The sequence below is a fragment of the Xiphophorus couchianus genome, chromosome 10 (genome assembly GCF_001444195.1).
Source record: "Xiphophorus couchianus chromosome 10, X_couchianus-1.0, whole genome shotgun sequence".
NCBI lineage: Eukaryota > Metazoa > Chordata > Actinopteri > Cyprinodontiformes > Poeciliidae > Xiphophorus > Xiphophorus couchianus.
In genome coordinates, this window is record NC_040237.1 from 11,917,646 (window position 1) to 11,936,942 (window position 19,297).

General features: G+C 42.1%; 1 protein-coding gene and 1 long non-coding RNA gene across 5 annotated transcripts in view; one reads left to right on the forward strand and one right to left on the reverse strand.

Moving 5' to 3' along the window:
• Positions 1-47: 47 nt before the first annotated feature.
• LOC114152276 (uncharacterized) lies at positions 48-19,270 on the forward strand. The gene is made up of 5 exons (XR_003597093.1): positions 48-337; positions 6,947-6,950; positions 14,799-14,803; positions 18,198-18,203; positions 19,136-19,270. It is a non-coding gene; the product is annotated as an uncharacterized LOC114152276 (long non-coding RNA).
• aatkb (apoptosis-associated tyrosine kinase b) overlaps positions 1,281-19,297 on the reverse strand; it is a 59,428-nt gene continuing 41,411 nt past the window's right edge. The window contains exons 1-12 of one of the 4 annotated variants that reach the window (XM_028030105.1): positions 15,679-15,972; positions 15,018-15,097; positions 13,985-14,103; positions 13,399-13,486; positions 12,354-12,487; positions 11,925-12,009; positions 11,622-11,743; positions 10,092-10,241; positions 6,420-9,894; positions 5,731-5,866; positions 5,438-5,644; positions 2,064-4,905 (exon numbers count right to left, since the gene is read on the reverse strand). In XM_028030105.1, coding sequence (XP_027885906.1) covers positions 4,877-4,905; positions 5,438-5,644; positions 5,731-5,866; positions 6,420-9,894; positions 10,092-10,241; positions 11,622-11,743; positions 11,925-12,009; positions 12,354-12,487; positions 13,399-13,486; positions 13,985-14,016 — 4,458 coding nt within the window. In that variant the 5' untranslated portion in view covers positions 14,017-14,103; positions 15,018-15,097; positions 15,679-15,972 and the 3' untranslated portion in view covers positions 2,064-4,876. Of the gene's footprint in view, positions 4,906-5,437; positions 5,645-5,730; positions 5,867-6,419; positions 9,895-10,091; positions 10,242-11,621; positions 11,744-11,924; positions 12,010-12,353; positions 12,488-13,398; positions 13,487-13,984; positions 14,104-15,017; positions 15,098-15,678; positions 15,973-19,297 lie in introns of those variants that run through there. The other 3 variants (XM_028030102.1, XM_028030103.1, XM_028030104.1) reach the window with 3 other exon arrangements.

The following is a 19,297-nucleotide window of genomic DNA, read 5'->3' on the forward strand; positions in this document are numbered from 1 at the left end:
TTTCTTATATATATATATATATATATATATATATATATATATATATATATATATATATAAATAATATCAAATATTCCTAAATACAATTGATATTCAAGTGGACTTTCAGATGATTATTAAAATAAAGTGTATTTGACTCCACATCATACTTAAATGTCAGCTTAATCTAAAAGAAGTTAATAAAATATGAATGATACTCGGATGTTTAGGTTATTTTTTTTAGAGAACTCAGACGCTGCGGGTTCATTTTTACCTTTTTTTGATTTTAAAATAATCACACTGATAAATACTTCTATTTTAAACTCTGCACACACAACTGATCATTGTCAAAGCCTCGGTGTAAATGATGGCTACTGCAGAGTAAGTGGTAGTTTTGCAAATATTTGTGAATCAATTGTAAACGCAATGTCTGTTTTCCGATTTAATATATAAGAATAAATCAAATCAACGCAGTTTGTTGTGTTTTGTTTTCTTTTTAAAATAATGACACCAAAAGTAAGAAATTATATACGCCTTTATTTTTTCTTTACTGCTGCCATCAACAGAACATCTTGCTTAAATTTTAGTGGGTTTATGTTTGAGGGTTTGAAGGGGGAAAAAATGTACCTTAAGCTAAAATGCAGAAGCAGCGATAACTCAGTGATTTTCAGTCCATCTCATTACTGTGGAGGAACTTTGATTTGCTTGTTCTTTGCGTTGCTTCTGCCCATTAAAGTTTGCAGATCTGCTGATCTGCAAACTGAGAGCAGGGCAGGGCCAGGGCATTTTATTCAGCTGGAGATCTGCGCTTTGACTAGACCATTGCATGCTATTCACACAGTTTCTCACATCTGACTCTAGAATAATGACACACAGAGGCTTTAATGGTGGAAAGCTCATCTGGCTTTAAAAACAAGCCCAAATGATTTGCCTTTCACCTCCTTGCTGAGCGCATTTTGCGTTTTTGAACATTGCATCATTTGCACTTTGGTCTTTCTTTTTTTTTTTTTAACCCCTCCAGGGGGTCTTTTTGTGGGCTCTAGAGTTCCTTTTTACGAAAGTAGGCTGACAGGAAAGGGGGAAGGAGAGGAGGGAAGACATGCGGTAAACGTCACCGGGTCCGGGAGTCGAACCCACGACAGCCGCGTTGAGGATTTGAGGCCTCCAAATGTGGGTCGCGCTAACTCCTACGCCACCACGGCACGCCCCGCTTTGGTCTTTCTAAACGTGCTTTAAAAACTCCAGGGAATTACAGATTCGTCTTTACTCAAATAACACTTGTGAAAAAGTCAACAAAAGCCTTAAGCTGTGTAAACCAGAGTTTATTTATATCTAATAGAAAGTACAGAAAGTCATGATTTGAACAGGTCAGAGTGGGGGGGCACATCTTACAGACTGTATCCCAATCCTTCTCCTGCACATTTCTACAATCGGTTCAGACCAAAGCTGCCGTCTTGCTCCTTACCTCGGTCTTTGCTTTGGGGTAAAAACACCAAGTTGTACTTAACCCTGAAACACAACACAACATGTCTTTGGCAACAATAAACATAGAGATATTCCTTTATTTCGTCCGTTCCCCTGCCTCACTAGCTCATCGATACTCAAAAGTATTTTTCTCTCAATACAAAAATATTACAGACAGCCATCGAGATGTTTCTATGCTAAAGTGTTAGAGAATATTAAAGCCCCTGAAGGCAAACACATAGAAGACACTACATGTTGGTTTAAAAGCAGAAACCTGCATTTTAATGGCTCTGAGAACACACCGGGTCTCTTCTCTTTGTTTGTTTGTTTTTTTAGATTGAACACAAAAATCACAGCATTGTCGCACTTCATGATCAGCTGAGACAATAAATCAGACTAAACTGTTGCAGTCCTTGAGTCCAACCCGAAAACAGTATGGCTCGGGTTTTAAATATGGAAAGTTTCAACAGTTCTGCTAATCCCAGAGTCAGAAAACAAAACTGTAGCCAACGATCAGCAGGTTACAGTAATAATAAAGTACTTTCTTTGTCACTCCTGCAAACCAGTGACCGAGCGCAAACACTGGATGTTTAAAACAATTAATTGCAGGAACATCAATCTCTCTCTCCACTGTGTTTCAGCCTTTATTGCAGAAGTTTAACCCAGTTAGACTCTGTGATTATTCAGTCAATGGACCAGCACTGTCTGCTATAGAAAATAATACGTCATTTAAACCATTATTAAAATCCAGGAAAAAAAACTTTAAACCTTTGCAAAAAAAGTGGATGGATGTATTTTCTTCTAGGTGATGTCGAGTTTTGTGGACATAGTTACCAATCTGCCGGCAAGAGAAAATATTACAGATGCTTTTATAGTGTCGCTATGTTGCTGAAATGCAATCATTCAATGAGAAAAAAACCCTGCATTTGTTGTATCTGTATGTGAAAACATTAGTTGGTTTGGTAACACTTTATTTGAAGGGGTGTGCATAAGACTGACATGACACGGTTATAAACATGACATCTGTCATGAGACGACTTCATGAATGGTTATGACTGTTGTCATGAAATGTCATTCAGTAAATAATGACACTTTTAATGCAAAGTTGACATTTTTAAGTGAGTTTTAATGGGATTTTGCATTAAAAGTGTCATTATTTACTGGATAATGCAACGTTGACACTTCTGATTAACTTTTAATGCAACTATTATTGCATCTTTTCATTAAAAGTGTCATTATTTACCAAATGACACTTCATGACAACAGTCGTAAACATTCATGAAGACTCCTTCATGTTCATGACAGATGTCATGTTTATGACCGTGTCATGTCAGTCTTATGCACAGCCCTTTGAATAAAGTGTTACTTATGGGGCTTTATCACTTTTACCCAAAGTTACTAAGAGACACATCTGTTGGATACATCAGACGGTCACTTTGGGCTCTGGAGCCGCAGGTTTCCAAACCCTGATCTAGTCGTGAGAACTAGTAAGTGACAATCCAGTCAAGTCTTTAGATAAATCTAAGGCTATTAACCTTAGATTTTACTTTTTGTTAAAAGTTTCTGAAGGTTGACATAAGAAATGTATTCTTCTTTGACCTTAATCAAACTTTTTTGTTAAACCAGCTGTGGGATAGTAGTGATGTTTTTGGTGAATTACATTAGTGATTGACAACATACCAGGAAACCTTTCACTTGTAAAAGGTTTCCTGCAGAACTGCCATGCTGCCGAAATGTTCTTTACCACTGAATTTGAGAAACTGTCTTGGTTGAAACTGAATTGGTGATAAAGTTGTGTAGAATGAAGCCAGACATTAACAGATGCATTAGTGCAACGTCTGTGGTGACGAAGAATACGTACTGGTCTAAAAGGTTAAAATAACCCCCACTTGTGTTAACGAGTTTTGGGTAATGACCAAAAGAACAAGTCTACATGTAATTAATTTCCTCATGCAGAGTGACTGACCTCATCCAGGCAGAAAGAGGAAAGCTTTTTGGGATCCATTAAGGATTTGTTCCACTAGTAGAAGGCCTTAGTGCAGACCAAAGACCAGCTGGACATCGAAACTCTCAGCTGCGTTAGGAAACGTCTTAAAGTTCTTGTAGATGAGCAGAAAGAAAAAGCTGGGCAGGTCTGAGGGTCTCTAAGTGGTTAAAGATAGATGGATGGATGGATTATAAGGAGCACAATTGATTCTGAGGTGATTTGAAGTTTTAAGATGAACAATGTAATCTAGGAAAATCAAAACAATCTTTTTAAAGTTGATCCCAATGATGTAGTTGTTGTTATAACTCTGGCGCTTCCTTTGCTTTCACAGCCGTCAAGCTGAAAGTGTTGTTCTTGACGTAGTGAATCATAAAGCTCCAGAAACGCATCACCGCAGCGCTGCTTGGTGCTGCTTGGTGCTGCTGTGCCAACCTGGACTGTGGATCAGTGAACATTAGAGCTTCCCATCTGCTCTGCAATTACAAGATCTTTGCATCAATGTGATGAAGAACCTTTATGTGTTCAGATTAACTAGAAGCAAACCCGTCTTGCAGGCGAATCGATTCTCAGTTTAAACAGAAAATATACAAACACGAAAAGCTCCTGATGTTGGATATAACCAGTGTCTGTTTCTCGTCCTGAATCATTGTTAGCAGCTTTTAGGTTATTGAAACTACGAACTGTTAAAGAAAAGTAATTGAGTTATCTCTTACTTCCAGCTTTTGGGCGTCATGGACTCGGTTTGGTGGCGAGGATGTTCTATTTGTAAAACAGAAAAGTCTCAAACACTAGTTCATAGTAGACCTACAGTTCAGTCTATCACCAGACAGCTTCGTTTCCTTTCACACGACAGTGTCCGTTCTCTCTGAATGAAACCAAATATTTACATTATATTACAGGTGATGCCTCAAGCATTCATGATGTTTATCAGTACAAGTAAAACATTTGCTAAAAGGTAGAAAGTCTTAAGCTGCTCAGTCTTGTTCAAGGTGCTCGTTTGTTGTTAAAAAGCCACAAAGTGGATGTTTTTACTCTGCAACAATCTGGCAGCAGGTTCGTTTTCGTCCCGTTTCAGTGAAGATCGGCACCACATTGTTACGAATGAAAAAAATTAAAAAGGTGGCAAATGTGTCCTTTCTTCGTCCAAGATGCCTTTGATCCAAAAATATACAGGGCTCCTTAATAAGTTCATCTTTCATATGTCCTTCACAAAATGTGATATTCGTTGTCTTTTCAGTATTCTAAACTACACTCGGGTCAGTGTTACATGTTGGTAAGAGGGCTTTATATTCAAAGTGTCCGCAGGCGGTAAGAGGCACTGTCTTGTGTTTGGAAAACCTGACATTACAATAATAATAATAATAATAATAATGACAAAAAAAAATCTGAAGTCATGCTAAAATAGGTCCAGCTGTGGTCACAGAGCCAGTAAAGATCCACTGCTTTTTATTCCTTATCTCCATCTTCACCGCTTCCTACAAAGAAAGACAGAAATAGAAACTGAATTTTACATTTAAACATTTTATGTTTGCTTTGAGTTTTATAGAAGGTTAAAAAGATCTGTTCTTGGTCATTGTAGAGCCAGATAAAGCTGAAGTTGACTGTCCTTCTTTGTGAGAAATAGGGACTTCCTGGTGAGAGATTTTTCAATCTTAGGGTTATTATACCTCGTAAAATTATCTGTACCTAGTGTACAAAGAAATAAGATCATTTAATTGTAAATTAAAGAAATCAACACTATTCTCACCTCTGTCTTCAACTTAATATTTCAGTCCTACAGCCCACCCCATGACTGTGTCACTGTCCTCATACATGGTTCCTTTCTTTAGGCTCCTAGACTGTTTTTTGCTTCCTGCGATGCGCTAACTGCTTTTTTTTCTCTCTCTAATTTTGTGCAATTGCGCTAAACAAAATTTAGCTTTGTTTCTGTTTCCATGCGCTTTAGCATTCAGTCATGATTCTGCCATAAAGAGAGCGGAGTTGCGTGCAGGTGGCGAAGCGACCAACCTCCTGCCGAGTCCATATCAGGGTCAGAAATGTGAGTGATGGAAAACCGAGACACGTTGGATGGGGAAACGGTGAACCGGGACAACTGGATGGCCGGTTTGGGCTCCGGAGCCTTGGCGACGGCGTGAGGCGGAGGAGAGTCGGCTGCTGTTGAGGATGTGGGCAGAGGTAGGAGGGGAAAGTCGTCCTCCCACTCAAACCCTGCGCCTGAGGAAAGATGGTGAGGTAATGTTTGTTTTTATCTTATAAAAACTTTATTTCTAGGAACAAATAAACGCAAAAACGATAAACACACTCACTCTCCTCCGAGATGTTCCCATCTGAAGAATCATCTGAGATATTAGGTCTTTCCTGGGATTTTCTCCCAGAGCTCGAACCCTCGGATGCTAATGGGAAGCCGTGCTCAACCAGCTCCTTAGTTGGACTCTCCTGGTGAGGTCAATATTAGAAAATGATTACTTAAAGTAATGCAGTGAACCATGCAGTGAAAAAGCTTAATCCCCACAAAGAAACAACCGTGAGTAAACTTCCTACAGTTTAGCTTTACATGCACTGAGAAATCAGAGGGAAATGGATGATGTTCCAGCTGGATTGACCCTAATTGACACCAAGGTGGTTGGAAACAAAAATGATCCAAAAACTGTCCGCCATGCACTACCAAATAGCACTCTTCAGTGTGGAAGTTATTGCTGTTGGAAGAATGCTCAAAGTTTGATACTTTCAATACCGACGATGTAGTTAAAATAAAGTTGAAAAATGTTTAAGAAGATATTTGAACAAGAACTGTTTTATTATTAGATGGTTACTGTATCCTTAGAGCAAAAGGTAAAATAAAAAAACTGGTAAAATTAGCCTAGTTTTAGATAATTAGCACTAGCTATGCTGCTCAAATGCATTTTGGTCAAAACTTTATAAAAAGTGGAAATTGGAAATCAACCACAAACACTCTTAGCAAGTTGAATATTCCATCTCCACTTCTCACCTGATCGAACAGGTAGACGGTAACGTCATCAAAGAAAGAAACCGTCTTCTTCTTATGGTCCTCCTCCAGATTCTCTGCAGCCAGGCTCGGCATCTTGAGGAGGCTCCGCAGTTTGTGAGCCTCGCTGTTGTCGCTCACCACTATGGGCACGGGGTGGCACTCTTCCTCACTCTCCTCCTCCTCCTCCTGCGCGCTGTAGCTTCGCAGCTCCTCATCCGAATCGTCGCTGTCATCGGTGTCTGCGTCCTCCTCGTCAGCCTCCTCGCCGTCAGCGGGAGACGATCGGCCCTCTGTCGCAGGAAGTGGAGGTTGTGGGGTGGATGGAGAGACAGGAGAGGAGGAAGAGAACCTCCTGCTGTTAGCTGTGTGCTGCAGCGCTACCTCGTCTTTGGGTAAGATGTGCAGGATTTCTCCGGACATTCCTGATGGCCTTTTGTGATTTGTTTTCATTGGCGTTTCCTCGACTTTGCCAGCCTCAACAGAATCTGTTTTGTCCTCCATGTCCTTCTCTTCCTTAAAGCTGGAAGAAGAGTCTCCATTGAGGGCACCAAGCGCTTCCTCCATGGCCCCCACCACCTCAGCTGCCCAGTCGCCTAAGGCTGAGCTCTCTTCATGGGATGGCCATTCATCCAGTATCGCCTCTGCTTTGAAGGCAGAATCTGAAGGTTCCTCATTCTCTGTCAGGCTTGTCCCTGGAGGAAGAGATTCGGCTCTGCCTTTTGGATTGTGGTCCACGTCAAGTTTTAAATCTTTGTTCACCACTCCATCTTTTAGTTCTTCATCCTCTCCACTTTTCCTTTTCTCTGCCTTTTTTCCTCCGACATGCTGTTTCTCTACATCACTGTGATGATCCATTTCTTTCAGCTGGCGTTCCCTCTCCTCATCTCGACTTTGCTTTTCATTCTCATAATCTGAAAAGTAGGCAGAGTCTCTGTATGGAGTCTTGTCACTCAGTGGTAAAAGAATGTGGTCTTCTGTCTGTGAGCTGTCCAAAATCGAACCTTGACCCAATGATGGTTGAACCTCTGCTTTATCCTCTTCCTCTTGGTTCTCCTGAACTTCCTCTAGACCGGTATCCAAGGTAGGCTTTCCCTGAGGTTGTGATCGGGTGTCATGGGACTCTTTGGGGATAAACTCCGGACTCTCATTATTCTCTGTATCATATCCGCTGTCCATGGCTTTAGGTGAGCTGGAAGGGTGGGAAGAAGCAGGGCTGAGACCTTCACAAGATCCAGCAGCAGATGGCAGATCCATTGAGTCCATGGAATCAGGAGTTCCTACCTGCTTCTGCAAAGATTTAAAAGCAGGAGATACGTTCAGCTCATTGCCCTCATCGGCGAAGATGCCTGAAGTCACATCAGTGATGTCGTCTGTTATGTCTTCTTCTTCGTCGCTGCAGTCGAGGATGTCAATGAGACTTACGGTGGAGCCGGCCTGGTCCATGCCGCTGTCGGCTATGTGGCTCAGCTCCAACTGGGGATCTGTGATGGAAACCATCACGTGCCTGTTATCAGGAGGAGGTGGAGTGTTTTTAGTCATCGTCAGAGTTACCTCTTCTTTTTTAGGTTCTGGTGGATTTTGCATGATCAGATTTTCTTTGATTACTTCCTCTCGCTTCCCTGTAAGTGCCGTTTCTTCAGATGAAGGATTAATATAGTGCTCTTCACAGTCGTCAGGCTTTATCAAAGTGTGTTTGGAAACAACGGGACCCCCTGGAGCCGGTGACAGATTGATCATCTCCTCACTGCTGAGAATATCAGTGGTCTTGTCTGTGATGTAGCTGCTGTGACTGTAGCTGTGACAGTAGTCGTTGTTTCTCACTAACAAACCAGTGAGTGGATCAACAAAATGGGTGTGGCAGCACTCTCCAGATGGTGTCTCCGGAGTCTCCCCTTCATGGCACAGGTAGATGTAGGCATTGCAGTTGTCTGAGGGCACCATGGTGTGATGTTTACTCAGGCTGAGGCAGGCATTGTTATCTTTGGCCTGGTGTGGCTCTAAATAGTCGATGGGTTTGGGCAGAGAGTGAAAAGCCAGGCTGTGCTGGTCCGGCCAGGTGTCTTCGATGTCTGTACTTGGCATGGTGTAGTTGAAGTCGGTGTAAGAGTCTTGTCTGCAGCTGTGGCTCGCTCGCCTGTGGTGTCCTCCGCTGCTGTGCCTGTGTTTCGAAGGCCACGTGTTGCAGGTGTGTCTCTCGAGAAATATGTCCTCCTCTTCTTCTTCTGTGTCACTGTCTCTGTGTCCGATGAAGAGCGCGCCTCCGGTCTTCATGTTGATACTGACTGAGTGGCTATTGTGTCTCGTGTGACTAGGCATGGTCTTCCTTAAAGAGCCCATCATATCATAGTAGCCCCCTGTCATGTTCTTCCCTAAGAGAGAGGTTTGGCTGGTGTCCAGGTATGTCACTCTGTAGGCCTGTTCAGGTGGACTGGTCACAGATGGGGATATACCCAGAGGGTTCTCCAGTTCTCCTAAAGCCTGACGAAGGCTTCTTGACCCCCAGCTTTCTTGGAGATGCTCACTGGAATGCTCACTTCCAACCAGATAAGGATCCATTTCTAAAGGAGGGGAGTGCTCATAGTAGTAGCCCCCATCTCTGTCTTTATAGGACACATAGTGACTTGACTCCCATGGTCGAAGGGGGCTGCTGTCTGAAACCTGACCTAAAAGAGGCTCCATTGTCAAGGAGATGGCTGGACTTGAATCATTGGAGTCATACAGATCAGATTTATGGATGTCAGCAGACCAGTAAGGACCCATGGTTTTGGTCTGTGATGGGCAGGCCATGCATTCACCAGAGTCTGCACTGCCAGTCAGGAAGCTCCCGCTGCTGCCCTGGTAATCTGGGCTGTAGGAGCACATGTTGTAATCTGGATCCATGTTACAGTCCACAGGCTCCTCAATACGGATGTAATATTCACTGCTTACTGAGGGACTATGGGCGCTGAGGACAGGGAGCACACTGGGAGGATGCAAGTGTTTTGGTTGATAGTAGGTAGGAGAAACTCCGTGGCTTAGGCTCTCCATGGGACATCCTCCAACAATGCCCCCTGGTGGATAAAACACTTCTGGACAATGATGGTTGGCCTGAGCACAAGTACTTGAGGACTCTTGGGATATGTAGGATGACTCTGCTCTGGCTTGCTCCCACTTGTACTCAAAGTTCAGGCCATGGCTGGTCTCTGTGACTGTCAGTATGTCATCTCCAGACTCTGAATGGTAGCCATCACCAGATGAAAACTGCTCCAGTAAAGGGAAGGAAGAGGAGGTTAAGGAGGGTTGGTCTCTAGATATCGTTGAGGCGGTGTGGTGACCGTTGAATCCAGCATTGGGACGCAGTGAGTTCCAGCGCCTCTCAAAGTCCTCTTCGGCCTCGCTGGCCCCTTTTGCACACAGATAGCTGAGCAACAGGTGGACTTCCTCTGCATTGGGTCTCTGGTCAGGTTGGAGCCAGCAGAATTGCATCACCTCATACCTGAGGAACCCAAAAATGAGAAGGGAAAGTGTTCAGAGTTAACCGATAAAACTGACTAAAAACAAATGTGATAATCTGAGCAGGGAACTTTTATCTGCTAATCCCAGAAGTGATTTCACTGAGTTTTTCTTGGCTCTATGTTTTGTTGCATTTGTCTTCCTCCTCAATGGGCATGCCTGCATCTGTGTGTGACTCACCAGCGCTCAGCCAGGGGAACTTTGAGCAGTGGCTTGGGAAGTCGCAGTTGCTGCTCTCTTACAGCATACGTCAGGACCTGTCTGTCAGAGTAGTGTCTATAGGGCTGGTTTCCTAGCTCAAACAGCTCCCAGATGGTCACACCAAGAGACCTGGGAGGACGAGACAGCGTGGACATCCACCTTTAGATCCTCACAATCTCATAGTATCCATTCTTTCATCTCATAATATAAGACTTTTTTGCTGAGCTGATTGGGTCAAACGCCTTCTCCAGTCACAGAATTTATTTTAGTCTTTTTTTTTCTTACATTTCCTCTTTATCTGGTGAGAAAACTAATTTTGTTCATATGCAGCTGCAAATACGGCCCAAAGGATTGTGTTAGATAATAAAACTGCTACTTATGTCAGTAACAGGTCCAACGCACTGATGGTGCATCTTTTGGCCAGAAAATGCAGAGTTTCTGCAATTCTCAGGCAAGCTCTTCAATGAATAATTTCTCTGTGAATCCAATAGAATAGATAGGCTGCAGACTGTAGATGTAGCCAAAGGAATTCTGATATTCACACTGTTAAACCAATAAATTCTCTGCAATGATTAACAATTTACTAGCAGTTTGTCTATTGTAGAAATATGCATATTCTGCACAATAAGCTCTGATACAATGCTGCTGGTAGCCGTTTAAATGCATAAATTCATCCGAGCTTCTTTGCCTTGTAGCTAAAAAAAAAAAAACTTCCGATGAAAGATTCTCCCACTAAACATGTAAATCTTCCCCAAGTTGTTCACATGTTCTCGAAATAATTGAGCCGTATTAAAAGCTGAACATAGAGTTTGAACAGTTTACACAGAACAGGGTCAAATGTTTCAGAGTTTTGCTAACAGGTGAATTTTTTTGTGTGTGTGTGCAAAAATAAGGAATTAGCTGCAATTATGTGTAGAAATGACTGTGTCGTCTTATTAGAAGACCTTAAACATAAGATTTAACCAAAGTGAGCATTTTTAGATTTAATATGCAAATAGTCACAACTGTTCTTTAGGAACTGTGGATCAATATTGGCATAAAGTTTTCTGCTAACAATCATAAATGAATCACACTTAGCCAATTTAGTGGAAATTACAAAACAAGTTTAGGGATACTTGAATGCACCGTCATGCCCTGTCTTTAAAATAAACCAACCATAAAAATAGTGAACGATTAAACTGGCCAGACGACAAGAACCTCTGACCAGAATCAGAGAGGAAAAATAATTAGCACACCAAATTGATTGTTGTAAGATTGAACATCACCTGTTAAAGATTTGAATCTACTTTTTTGATTAAGTAATTAGATTGGGTTATAATAAACAGCTTACGGCATTTTAATGACACGCTACTGAATTTGTGTCTTTGTACAGATATTTGTTTTCTCTAATAGCAGTGATCACGCCGCAGAATACACTACATACCAACAACCACTAAAAGTCTAAATGGAGTCTAATGCATAAAAGGGAAATTAAAATGTCTAAATGTGTGAGGTACTTATTGGTTCTACCAGATGTTGCTCTGCTGAGTCTGATCAGCTAACAGCAGGTTTCCATGAACCTCATCCACCAGCTCAGGGGCGATCCAGCGCAGTGGCACATACGTCTGATCCGAGGTCACGTAGAAATCATCCTGGTAAAGTAGAAATATTAACATATTTCATGATTTGATTCTGAAACACCTGAGTTGTGCATTACAAATGTTAGCAGGGATAAATCCAAGTTATTTTTCTGCCGTCGTCAGACAAACGAACACAGTTTCTTCGGCAAAATCAAATATTAACATTCTGTTTGGGAACCTCATGTGGATCTACCTTATACTTTGTGTGGGCCAGACCGTAATCTCCGATCTTCACTGAGATGTCAGCAGTAAGCAGGCAGTTCCTCAGAGCCAGGTCGCTGATAAGAGATGCAGATAAACACCTCTTACACATCTGCACCATTTAATGAAATAGTACACAGGATAACATCGTGGGTGCTCTTGTTTAAGATGTTTCAGCTGTCACTGGTGGTGGAACATTGCACCTTTTCATCTGCAACATGTTGTGCCTTTAATAAAGCTGATCTGGGGAGGAGCGGCCACCGCCTGCAACAAAATCACTGATGCTGGAGTCAATAAGCAGCACTCAGGCAGCACCAGGATGTTGTTTCAGGAAGCAACTGGAAGCAAAGTTGGTGCAGCATCTGGATTTTTTGTTGTAAGTCATACAAATGCCAACTAATCAGCAGCAGCTTGGGACTACCTGTGGGTGAAGTTGTGTTTGTGCAGGTGCAGCAGTCCTGATGCAATGTCACAGGCCATCCTTTGCAGAATCAGGGGCTCAGGGGTGATCGCCTCATTCGACCTGCAGCTTCGGAGGTAACCCTTCACATCCCCCTGGACACAGCAAAGGAAAATAATACACCTGCATGCCACAAGGTTTGACCACTGGAGGGCGGTGTTTGGCAGTGAACTGCTCTTTCTGGCCTCCATTTCCTGTTCAGCTGAAGAAGTTTGCATGAAGGAGAAGCAGATCCTCAGATTTATGTGGCGATCTGTGGAAAAAGCCTGCTGCAGCTGAGCGAGTTCAACTCGAGCTGACAGTCTCATCTAACTGTTTAACAACTCCAAAGACTCCAGCACAAACAGCCGCTTCTTTTCCTGTGAAGCATTTCTTACCTCTATTTCTTCCCATAAAATAATCTTATGTATAAAGTCAACCTTTTTTAAAAGGTTGACTTTATACATAAGATAAATAACATTTAACCTGATCAAGTTCACAAAATATTCCATCAGTTTTCCAAGTCGGTAAAATTGTTCAGTGCTACTGGAAATGCAGTGGATGATTTGGCTGAAAAATCAATTGCATTTATTGTTTCAGAACAAAAGAGAACATATTGCACTTTGTCCCAGGAAGCCTGGAAGTCCCACTAAATGGTAAAAAAAAAAAAACAGCAACAAATTTATTAGATTTGAAGAAATTCTCCAATTATATCCTTTTTTTAAAGTTAAATAAATATATCAGGGTAAATAATCTATTAGATACAGGTGAAGATTGTTGAATTTTATAATTTCTAGAATCCAGTAGTTGCCAACCTCAGTGGGACAAGATCATTAGAGAATTAATCTACAACTTATCTAAATGTTTCAGGCTTCAAATAAAAGCAAAGGTCTGATGGTGAAACGTTCAGATTGTGTCACCACTAACGGAAGGATATTAAGTGTTTACAAGTGTTTTTAGGAGTTAAGTCTGTCCTGATTGGTGGTGTGTGTTTGGATCAATGTGCTGTATTTCTATGGAGACTCACCAGTGGACAGAACTCCATGACCAGCAGGTAGGGAGTGACTTCAGTGCACTGGGCCAGGCACTGCAGCAGAGCCGGGTGCTGGAGCATGCTGGAGAGCAGAAAGCAGGAAGAGCAAAAACACTTAAAGGCATTTCTCTTTAAACTGACAGAGAAAGCACAACTCTCTGAACATTACTGTGGACACATGCATGTGTTTGTTTATTGCATGTAGGATCTGAATACATCGAAGCCTCTATATTTGCTCTGATGATGAAATCCAGCCTGGATTTCATGAAACTGGGAGAACAGTGTCTGGAATAGGTCTGCTTCAGTGATCGTGTGAACACTCTTGACAATGGACGTTTTTATAAGGCCCAACATTTCCATTTACGAAATCATTGGATCTTGCGTTTTTCATCCTCTTAAAGATTTATTTCCAGTTTCAGGAGTGTTGCTGTATTTAATATTTTCTATTCATACTTTGATATTCTTTGTAATTTCTATGTCAGAGTCACTCTAGAAGCATTTTAAGAGGGCAGACATTTTCTCCATAGGGTCAGTTCAATTGATAAAGAGACCAGATGTGGTATTGGGTGTAACGTTTTACCGGTAGGGTTGAGCTTCCTCCAGGAAATGCATCTGGTCCTGCACACTGGCGCTGACTTTGAGCTCCTTCACCACCACCTGGGTGGTGTTCAGGCCCGTGTTCACCTCCCCGAGCAGAACCTGGAACAGCGTAGGCACAGACAAATGCATACGAGGAGGAAGCAAGCATACACACAGAGACACCGGTAAACCCATTCACACGAAGATGTGAAGCAGACATAGATATATGGACATACCCAGTAAAGGTACACAGGGATGGAAAGGGCGGGTGTGTTTGTGTGAGATGAGTCAGAAACAGACAAAAGACAGAGGGAAGGGTAGAAGGGAGAAAAATGTTAACTGGTTGCAGAAACATGAGGCTTTCCTACTGGCAGTGACGGCTTCTAAACACTGTAGCAGTGCAATGTTTGTACTCGGAGCTGCGAGCATCGCCGCTGGAACAAAGCAGCTGTTATTTATCGCACCACAGGCAACACATTGAATTACAGGAGGGTCCTTGGTGCAACCAAGGGTGTTTTCACACCTGATAGACCGGCAGACTCGGTTCGATTGGGAGAACAAAATTGGAACATTTGTTACATTTTCAGCTGGTGTGGTTTGCCTTCACACAGCACTGTGTCAAACAAATTAAACCCACAGGAAATCCCACTTAAGGAAACAGCATGAAAACCTCAGAAGAAGACATGAGAGCAACTTCCTTTTTCACAAAATGAAAACAAAAATAGAGTAGCATAAAAGTTTAGCGGTTGTAGGATTTCTCTTCCGTATTTGGTAAAAGACCATGAGCACTTTCTCCCACTTGTGTGTTTGTTTAGGTTCTGTTTACCCAGAACACCCTGCGCTATAGTCTACTTCCTGCTTTTGGAGCAGTCTTTGATATGCTTGGCTTCCAAACTGCATCAGAGGTCGATTGCGCGGTTCACACCTCCCAAAATAAGCACGACTTTCTTGGCAAACAAACTGAAGTTGATTAAAGCGGACTAAACAGGGTTGGTGTGAATGCACTCTAAAAAACTACAGGTGGTCTTTCTTACCTTCCCGAACCATCCATGTCCGATCTCCTTCAGGTAGAGCAGACTGTGGCGAGTCAGTTCAGAGGACTTCAGCAGCTGGGCTGAAGGAGATGAAGAAGAAGAAGGTGGGAAAAAAGACTTGATTCAGTCGTTCAGCATGCTTTAGCACATTTCCGACAAACCGCATTACGCCAGAGAATAACTGATAAATTTCCTGATCAGGCTGGTGTGTGGTTGAAATATAAATTGCTCATGAGAGTCCATCTGGCTGAATACGGAGTGCATTCATTTAAATGCATTGTAAATCATAATCATAGGGCTAAAACACCAAACAGTGTTTTGGTGTTTATGCAGCGATATCACACAAACACAGGGTAATGTGAACGCACGGCTGCTAAACGCTCTGATGGATCTCGTTGCACAGACAAGCTGAAATAAATGTCAGCGCTGATGGATGGAGACGGTGGAAATTGAATGGCTGAAAACAATCTATACCCTTGAAAATCTGAGGCATTTAAAACTGCAGCACAACAAAATGATTTCTGAGATTGTCTAACTTTCCAAATAGCAACATATTCTTATCGATTAGAGAGAGAAATTTTACTTAAAAAGCTGCAAAAATGCACAGAAAAGTGTTGAAAGGAAGCTAATTAAAGAAACTCAAGGCTGCTACATAACACACCACATCTGAGCTTTTAGGTATCCACTCTCAGTTGCTCTCAGCCGTCTCTGAAGTGGATTATCCCAACATGCCGGTCGTTGAAGAGTAAACAAAACATCCTCCATTGTGTTTGATCTGTGCTGGTCTTCTGTGGCACCAAACTGTCAGATGGTCCGGTTATCCGAAGCATCGCTGTCAGCACCCCCTGATGACCTGCACCCATCCTGGCTGCAGAAGGTGTCCTGCTGTCCCAACTCAGCCAAACCAACCGATTGCTGTGTCTCCCTCTCCTCCCCTCCCTGCCCTTTAGTTTCCATCTGCATCACCCTCCATGACACTTTGATTCTGGTAGCAAAGCAGCCAACAAGCAGATCTTTGTCCTGTCCGGTCCGTGTGGAGGCCTTACTGGACCCCTACGTTCCTTCTCCAGATTGGTCATTCTTTACACCCACTTTCTCCCCGGCCCAACAGCAGAATAGTCGCCATTGTTTGGCCGTGTAGGACAGCATGGTACCAGTTAGGACCAGCTAGGGTGCACACACTGGGACTATTATCTCCCAGCTCCATGACAAAGAAATAAACAGCACCAGGCAGAGGGTTCCACCTACGGCGACATGTTTCCCTCAAATATTCATAAATCTAACAGAACAATGGGAGAAACATGTACCAGACTGCTCCTGCTCCAAACCTGTGGTGGTATTTCATAAAAGCTACTAGAAACATCTGCTGCAGCAAACACAAACCGGTTTCTCTACCAGCAATCTCAGAGTTAGCATTAGCCTTTCCTCCATGGTCAAGTCTACGATGTGGAGATCAGTCACAGAGTTGTGCAATATCACTCTTCACAGGAACTGCCAGAGAGTCCAGCGCTGGTTTAAATGACCTCATGTTCACATTTTGCAGCTCCTAGATCCACAGGCTCCCTTCCTGTCCTCAGGACATGTTGATGTGCAATATTTATAGTTGGAACTCTGTGCTAACTGTCTTTGATTTCTTTAGGTCAATGGTGCTAATTAGCATTGCCGTTTCATACCTACACATTTCCATTTGGGTCCTTCCGTTTTATATCTTATGCCTTTGCAAACAAACCATTTCACTTTTAAAGTACTGCAGAACAGTGTCGCTTGCTTTGGTATTTTCATAACCTATTGAGATGAATAATAGTAAAAATGCATAAATCTCATCTTTGAACTGCTTATAATTTTCTGAAGATTTTCTATTGCACCCTATTTCCATTTATTTTGTTCTGATTCTGTTTTTGCCAGTTCATTCTTGAGATTATGATCATTGATTAAACTACAATATGTATGAAAAATCTACTGCTGGTATGCACAATATAAAGGAGTCAAGTAACCATATTTCTTTGAAAAACACTCTGAGTAGAACATAGAAATTTACTTTAAAACCTCTGTTCTCAAAGCTGTTATGAAACATTCCCCTGGTGGGAACAAATTAAAGCATCTTTAATTTGCTCCATTGGACCTAAAATAGCACAAAACAAAAATACAAACGCACCAAACGACCAGCACTCGTTAGCAATTAAGCAGTTCTCATCGAATCTGTATTTGTTCTCGGAATGCAGAAACGACCAAAAAATGTTACTGAAAAATAAATGCAGCCATGATTAAAAATATATCCTCAGTTTGGATTGTGAGGTCTTTAAATCATGAACGTACCCTGGATGTTATCAATACTCATTTTCTGGTTTCTATTTGAACATGATCCTGTCAGGCACTCACATCAGACATCTAATCTTGAAAAGATTTTATTTTCTTCAAGATTAAGCTAATATTCATAATTAGGCTGTAATATTAAAGAGCATCTGTCCACATGTTCAAAAACTACTGTAGATGTTTGAATGCTTAGAAATAGTGAGGGTGAGATGGCAGAAATATCTGCAGGCTGTTTAATGAGGAGCAGTGTCTGCTGCATGCGGCGTTCTAAAAACTGCAACATGTGTTGGTCTCTAGTGAAATATTTAAACCAGTAAAATTTACAGGGCTTTGTTTATCCGTTATGCATATTGAAAGTAAATTGTGTAGCTTTAAATAACTCTAGGTCGGGAATCCGCTCCCCAACATGTCGACATGCAGACTCCGCCACTTCCTGTTGCCTCTGACGGCCAGTCGGTCTCCACAGGTCTTTTATTTTTTTTAAAAAGAAAAAAAAAGTGACAGAATAATTTCTCAGCAACAACTGCAGAAAAAATTGTGGGTAAAAACACAAGTCTGTCCAACAGTCGAAGGAGAGAAAAAAAAACCTTCTCATAGATACATAAAGTAACTCAAGCTCCGTTTGACAGCAGCATCTCTGCATCTCCAAGCTGATTGTTGCTGAGTACCAAAACAAAGAGCCTCTCTGTTACATAATGGCTGCTGAAGCAGAGATGTTTTTATCAAGATGCATTTAAACCACTAAGAGCCGAAAAGAATTCCCATCATTCCCACTCATCCCAGTGGCTTCTGTCCTCAATTGACTGTTTAAAGGTAAAGTTTAACCCTCGAAAGGCAGAACTGACTTACAAACGGATCCATTAAAAGTGCTTGGTCGATCCCTCTGCACGTATTTAAACATGTTTTTGAACTTGTTTTTGTGCTCGTGTGGATTCCTGCTCCCATGTCTCCTCTGAATGGGTGTTAGTTTCATTCGATTCACACAGCAGCCTGCAACACTCGACAGCTGCATCAGGGCGGGTCCTTTAAACGGAGCCTCTGTCTGAGCCAAGCTCCTGCAGCACTGATGGCTTATTAAGACCTCCACCTACTCAGGAACACTGGCTGGGAGCGGGCGCTTAACGCAGGGCAGCAAAACACTTCCATGTTGACGACTTATGAGAAATCTCCGACCTAGTTCTACACTCCCTGAACTGTTAGATCTCCTCGGCCTCATTCGGTCTCGGATTTGGAGCGGTCGCCTCCCATCTTTATTTCTTTTGTTCGTTTTCCTCCAGTGGAGCGCCAAAGTTTTTGACTGCATTAATCTTTTTCACACTTTGCTACATTACCTTAAGCTTCCATTTGTTTAACACAAAGCAGGCGGAGACCGGTGCGAACCTGAAGGAGTCGCAGAGCTGAAGTTACCTGCAAAACACCGTGTGAGGAGAAAAACTGACGCTGCAGTCGCCTTGTGGCTTCATATAGTTTGAAAGCTTTTCTTCAGAAGGGACAGAAAAGCTGGACAGAAATAATGAGAAAATGTTTGAGTCAAATGCAAGACAATCCTGGAAGGAACTCTGTTAGCAGCTGCAAAATGAAAAATGAAGAAAAAAAAACAACAAAAAATCCCCACTTGAAACTGTGGAGGCTGTTTACTTCCCAGCAGGACACCAACAATAAACACACAGTCAGTTACAGTTTTTTATATCGAAGCATATTCCTATGTGAGATTGGCCCAGTCAGAGTCCAAAGTTTAAGTCCAGACTTGAAAAGTTACATCTCCGCCCACTTTAACCGAATTTGAGGTGACTCTAGATGTGCAGAACGGAGCTTGAACGGAACTTCCTTTTTTCCTACCCAAGCAGACTCCAGAGCTATCTCAACTCTGCTTCTACTTGAACACTACTAAAGTAGTCAACGTAAAGTTTTATTTTTCTCAGTTTTTTTGTTAAAAGAGACTTGCAGCCATAACTGCAACACAATAC